Source organism: Chanodichthys erythropterus, chromosome 13 (assembly GCF_024489055.1).
Source record: "Chanodichthys erythropterus isolate Z2021 chromosome 13, ASM2448905v1, whole genome shotgun sequence".
In the NCBI taxonomy this organism is placed as follows: Eukaryota; Metazoa; Chordata; class Actinopteri; order Cypriniformes; family Xenocyprididae; genus Chanodichthys; species Chanodichthys erythropterus.
The window spans coordinates 51004092-51010623 of record NC_090233.1 but is presented as its reverse complement, the minus strand read 5'-3'; the positions used below and the strand labels follow the sequence as shown (position 1 = coordinate 51010623).

Genomic DNA, 6532 nt, shown 5'->3' with positions numbered 1-6532 from the left:
ATTGCCAAAAGTTTTGGGACGCCTGCCTTTACGTGCACATGAACTTTAATGACATCCTATTCTTAATCCGTAGGGTTTAATATGGAGTTGGCCCACCCTTTGCAGCTATAACAGCTTCAACTCTTCTGGGAAGGCTTTCCACAAGGTTTAGGAGTGTGTTTATGGGAATTTCTAGAAGCGCATTTGTGAGGTCAGGCAGTGATGTTGGCGAGAAGGTCTGGCTCACAGTCTCCGCTCTAATTCATCCCAAAGCTGTTCTGTCGGGTTGAGGTCAGGACCATGTGCAGGACAGTCAAGTTCCTCCACACCAAACTCCCTCATCCATGTCTTTATGGACCTTGCTTTGTGCACTGGTGCACAGTCATGTTGGAACTGGAAGGGGCCATCCCCAAACTGTTCCCACAAAGTTGGGAGAATAAAATGTCTTGGTATGCTGAATCATTAAGAGTTCCTTTCACTGGAACTAAGGGTTCAAGCCCAACCCCTGAAAAACAACCCCACACCATAATCCCCCTCCACCAAACTTTACACTCGGCACAATGCAGTCAGGAAAGTACCGTTCTCCTTCGCCAAACCCAGACTCGCCCATCAGATTGCCAGACAGAGAAGCGTGATTGGTCGCTCCAGAGAACACGTCTCCTCTGCTCTAGAGTCCAGTGACGGCGTGCTTTACACCACTGCATCCCACACTTTGCATTGCACTTGGTGATGTAAGGGTTGGATCAGCTGCTCGGCCATGGAAACCCACTCCATGAAGCTCTCGAAGATCTTCAGCTAATCTGAAGGCCACACGAAGTTTGGAGGTCTGTAGCTATTGACACACTGTGCTCCTCAGCATGTGCTGACCCGCTCTGTGATTTTACGTGGCCTACCACTTCGTGGCTGAGTTGCTGTTGTTCCCAACTGCTTCTACTTTGTTATGACACCACTAACAGTTGACCGTGGAATATTTAGTAGTGAGAGAATTTCATGAATGGACTCATTGCACAGGTGGCAATCTATCACGGTACCACGCTTGAATTCACTGCGTCCCATTCCTTCACAAATGTTTGTAGAAGCAGTCTGCATGCCTAGGTGCTTGATTTTATACACCTGTGGAAATGGAAGTGATTGAACACCTGAATTCATTGATTTGGAGGAGTGTCCCAATACTTTTAAAAGGGTCCAAACTGTTATTTCTTATGTTTTACAATTTTCCAAATGCAATTACATTTCATTGTAAGGTCTGGGAATAGATATCAAATCCAGTTACTTCTAATGCTAGATAATAGTTTATCTAATAGGTCTCATGGGATTTGTGCCTCTAATGCTTTACATAAAGTCATGGGATACCGTATGTGTGCAATGTGCCATCAAACACTAATGCCATCACTGTGACACAAACACACTCTGAGAAAAACAGTCAAATCTTACATTTATTCCTCGAGGGAAATTGCTGAAATTACATGTTGTGGTGTAAACAAGGCACAGAGCGTTATAGATAGTGTGTCTCATTGTACTGTAAAACATTCACATTCATTGATATTCTGAGAATTACAGCGTCAGCAGAAGAAACGTATGCGGTCTCTTCAACAGTAAGGCATTACACGGCACATGTTACTGACTCAACTAAACTGAATCAGTTATACTGAGATCTGATACACTGAGTTTGAATCTGGCTTACGTCAATTCCCTCTTTCATCAACTCTGATCAGCTTCTCTGTTTTCCTATAAATAATGAAAGGGACAAAAAACTAACGTTCCTGCGAAACATTTACCATCGATAAGCACTTGTATATTTGTGGGAAAGAGCATCATTGGCTGCATTTGTGAAAAAGTACATTGTCATTGTTTGTTGCTGTTATGATTGGATGCGTGTGATTGGCTGCAGTTCTGAGAGAGTGTGCCATCATTGGTTGTAGCTGTGGGATGAATGTCCGTGATTGACAGCCTGGATGGCCTGTTCAGGAATCAGACTGGGATCTGTGAGGATTGATGTGGAGGTGCTGAGCAGACGGAGTGAACTCAAAACAGCTGGAGAGAGAGAGAGAGACAGAGAGAAGGTAGAAGTATTACTGTAAAACTGACATTACCAGCTAGATCTGACTCGATTTCTTATTGGATAAGCAGATTCAAAGCTGTTGTAAAATGTAGATAAATACACTGGAGACATATGGAGAAATAACTATTATTTAATTACTTTTCCCTTGAAAACATAATAGATTACTCTTAATTTTTTTGTAATTGTTTCTGATGTAATTGCATTTAAATACTGTATCAATTTTGTAGAGCAATTCTATATAAAACAGTGGATTTTATAGCAAAATGTTACATCTGAAGTTAAAATGCAACCTTGTCCCTTTAAATATTTTGGTCAGTTCAAGAATAATTCATTCAATTTTATATGATTCGTTTGAAAGAAAGTTTAAAAGAGCCATTTCATGTCTCTCTTTGTAACTGGTTGACTGATACGAGATTTAGAAAGTAAATAAGTAATAAGTAATGCAATATAAGTAAGTAATCCAATATAAGTAAGTAATGCAATACTTTTTTAAGAGAGAGTATTAGTGCAGTAATCTAATTACACTGTTGACTAGTAGCTAGTATTTTTTTAGAGTAACTAATTACCACTAAGTTGCTTGACAACTAATTAACGAGTTTACCTGGTGGGAGAATTATTTATTTTTAAGAAATTAATACTTTTATTAGCAAAAATGCATTAAATTGATCAAAAGTGACATTTGTAATTATACAATTTATAATTTTACAAAAACTTTATTGAAACTTTCTATTTTTTAAAAAAATCCTGAAAAATAAAAATATATCAGTTTCCACAAAAAAATGAAGCAGTACAACTGTTTTCAACATTGATAATCAGAAGAAATGTTTCTTGAGCAGCAAATCATCATATTACAAAGATTTCTGAAGGATCATGTGACACTGAAGACTGGAGTAATGATGCTGAAAATTCAGCTTTGATCACAGAAATAAGTTACATTTTACTATATATTCACATAGAAAAGAGTTATTTTAAATTGTAATAATATTTCACTGTTTTTTCTGTATTTTTGATCAAATAAACTAAGCCTTAGTGAACATAAAAGACTTTTGAATAGTAGTGTATGTATAGCTTCTTAATTAATGCAATAATATGACACATTTATCCATTAATTAACATTTGTGGTCATGTGTTAGAGTAGGTTTAAAACTAAGATTTTACAGTAAGTTTTGGTTCTGCATAATGTGAGAATTTTAATTCTAAACAAGCCTGAAATACACAGTGACTCTTATTTTGAAATGTCTTTTCTACTTCCAGCTGGAAGTAGAAAAGACATTTCAAAATAAGGATTTTAAAATATGCACTCTTAGAACCATCTAAAATCTTTGATAATCAAAATGACATATTTAAATGTTTTTTTTCCCTGAGAAAATAATCTCTTCCTGTCTTAAAATAGCTTGACTGTAACTCTACACCTTTGCTTCATTTAGTATACGTGGATTAATGAATATGCAAATTAGCCCTGCCTCCACTCACTCACTCCAGCTCGAATGACCTGATCCAGTCGCTCAACTGTAGTAAATTCTACACAAATGGCAAGTGGAAATACTGGTTTAACTCAGCCATATATCTGAAGCAGAATTTAATACAAATGTAGCCCTAAATATTGCGCTCACATCTAATTCAGAAAGAGCTTTATTAATTTTAGTTGCAAATGCGAGTGAAACGCTCCCACTGAAATCATGGTGAGGTCTGATGTGAAAGTGAAACAGGAAGTAGTGTTATATAGAGATGCTGGTCACTCACTGGGTCTGAGCGCAGGCAGAGAGCAGTGCTGGTCCAGCCAGGAGAGAGTGCTGCGACACAGATCATCAACACTGGCTGTGGACACCATACCGTTAAAGGACTCGAACAGCGGCTCGATGATGATGCTGAACTATGAGAATGGCTTCAGATCAGGAAAATATGAAGAGGACATGCATTTTTACAGAATTAATCCTGCTAACAGGACCCGAACAGATGTTTTGGATGCTTAAAACGAGAGACTACAGGCAAAATCATTGTTTTTTCATGTACTGCTCAATTTTGAGATTTTGGGCTCTGTTGTTTTAGACTAGTGAAAACACACATTTAAGTGTTCATTTTATTACACTTTATCTTTTTGCATCTGTAGATTTCAATTTCAATTCATAACTTTAAAGGCGATGAGTTTGAGTCAAAAATCTCCACTTCAGCAGCTTTACAAACACCAAACTTTACAGTTTATTCCTATCCATATTCTGAAGGGCTTTACAGAGAGGTTCGTTCATACATCACCTGATTTATATAACAATCCTAAAAACATGGTGAATTTAATTTTTTTTAGATGTTGACAGTATTTTCTAGGGTTTTGACGAGATACGAGATTGAGGATTTCTTAAAACACTGTGCAAAAGTCTCGTTCTCGTGAACCCAATGACAAAATTCATGACTGGAAGAATAAGGTGCATCCTAATTTGCATACTTGTGCACTATTCTATGCTGTTTTGTAGTGTAAATAATGCAAGTAGTGTGTTAACACAAAAAATTCCAAAAAGAAAAAGTGCACTTTAAATGGGTGGTATCACACAATTTCTGCCAATCTCATGTTAATCTTGAGTACATATAGAGTAGTAGTGCATCCTTCATATCTCCATAAAAGTCTTCAGTTTTATCATATTTATAAAACTAAAGATACACAGAGTCTTTCTGAAAACAGCCGAGCGCCTGGAGACGTGCCGTGTGAGCGGAGCTAAAGAGTGACGAGCTCCTGCAGCTTTTGTAGCGATCTTCTGCAGGCTATCAATGGTCAGCTAAACAAATGTATTTAATACACCATCACATTATCCATGGATAACTTTTGAATCACTATAATGAATATAGCGTATAGTGAATGATGAATAATGAATTTATGAATTCACTACGTTTGTGTTGTTTACATTATATGCACTTAGGTGCCTATTGCCAACAAAACAGACATTTGAAACAGTTTTACTCACCACCTGCGGTTCCGACTCATGACCGGGATCATTACCGCTGTGACCGCTCCATCTTTCAGTTTCAAATGATCTGTAAATCCAGCATAGAACTGGGTCTAGTTTATGAAACTATAAGCACCGATCCTGAGGGCTCGAGCAGCCCCGGAAAAACACGAGATATGCTCCATTCATTTTAACCAATAAAAAGTGATTGCAACTATCAGTTTCTATGGTTATTTTAATAACAAATATCGAGAGCGCATCAATGTAATACGTGAGCACAAAACTCCTCTTAATGCAGGGTTCTTTGGGAAGCAAGGTTATCTTTCCCTCACAACCAAAAACACACTTCTTTGGTGACATTGTTGACTTTGTGAAGTCCTGTGACCTGTGCAGCGCCGCCACCGACTTCCGTAAAGCCAAACGCAAGTTGATGGGCGAGCTCTTGCTCTCTCGCTCTGGTCAACGTGTGCACGCCGGGACAAGTGCCCGACCTATGTAACGTCACATAGCCCCATCCTCGAAAAAAAGACCATGAAGTTTATGAGGATTTGGAAGAGTATTTTTGGCACAGAAATAATCCATCATACGTCCAACTCGTGTTTTGAAACTTTGGCCATGTTTGGTATGAGAATCCAACTCTTTAACAGTGTAAATAAGTCAGAATACATGAAATAGCATTATACCCCTCCTTTAAATACCCGGATGATGCACTTATTTAACTGAAAAAGCGAAGTGTGGAATGTTGGTTACTTCATGCAATCGACTGTCACAGCTTTAATTACGTAGCAGAGGAGGAGGGGCATCAGACTCCGATGTTGAATGACAGCATAATTATAAAGTTCATACACTACACGGGTGAGTACATAAAGTGTAAAAGTGCATATTGCATAGTGCATCATTTGGGACACAACTGTAGTCTGACAGGTTTGACATTGGGAGACAGGCTATTGTATGTAGCCTAATTTGCATCAGGGAGCTCGCGTTTTACTTTCGCTTTCTAATTTGCGATCACACATACTCTGTGTATAGGGAGCGGCGGTGCTGAGCACACATTCTACAAGACAAGACATTTATCAGAGGCTTAAGGGGGTCGCACACCGGACACGTAGCTCGGCGCCGCACCACGTCTTTAAAATTCGAACACATTGTTTTCTATGAGAGTCTTAGCTGGGTGAGTCTTAGCACCCAGCTAAGACTCAGGAAGTTGTTCAAAATCCTGCCGCGCCACAGAGCGCCATTTCAAGGTTTTATATTAAATTTATATTATATTTCCCTCAAATCGTCAATGTACATACTGATTTCACCCTGTGCTACAAGATACGCTTGTTTTACATTCTGAGTTCAACAGCTTGAGTAAGGTCTAAACATATTTGGGGAAAATGTATAATAAACGTAGCCCTTTCCAATATATTATTTTGCTCTTTTGTGCCATTTTTCCATACACTAACCTCAGTGATGCGAAAACAAAGCACAGGCAAATTCGATTGCCTCTATTTTTCAGTCTTCGACGTAAAAGTAGCAGTGCAGCAGTTTTTTTTGTTGTCCGTCAATATTT

At 38.4% G+C, this 6532-nt stretch overlaps 1 protein-coding gene across 3 annotated transcripts in view; it reads right to left on the bottom strand.

The window, feature by feature from the left end:
- Nucleotides 1-1136: 1136 nt before the first annotated feature.
- The window catches only part of LOC137034313 (carbohydrate-responsive element-binding protein-like), a 34933-nt gene continuing 29537 nt past the window's right edge, over nt 1137-6532 (bottom strand). Inside the window, exons 16-17 of one of the 3 annotated variants that reach the window (XM_067407119.1) lie at nt 3785-3914; nt 1137-2013 (exon numbers count right to left, since the gene is read on the bottom strand). In XM_067407119.1, coding sequence (XP_067263220.1) covers nt 1889-2013; nt 3785-3914 — 255 coding nt within the window. In that variant the 3' untranslated portion in view covers nt 1137-1888. The remainder of the gene's footprint in view (nt 2014-3784; nt 3915-6532) is intronic. The other 2 variants (XM_067407118.1, XR_010896921.1) reach the window with 2 other exon arrangements.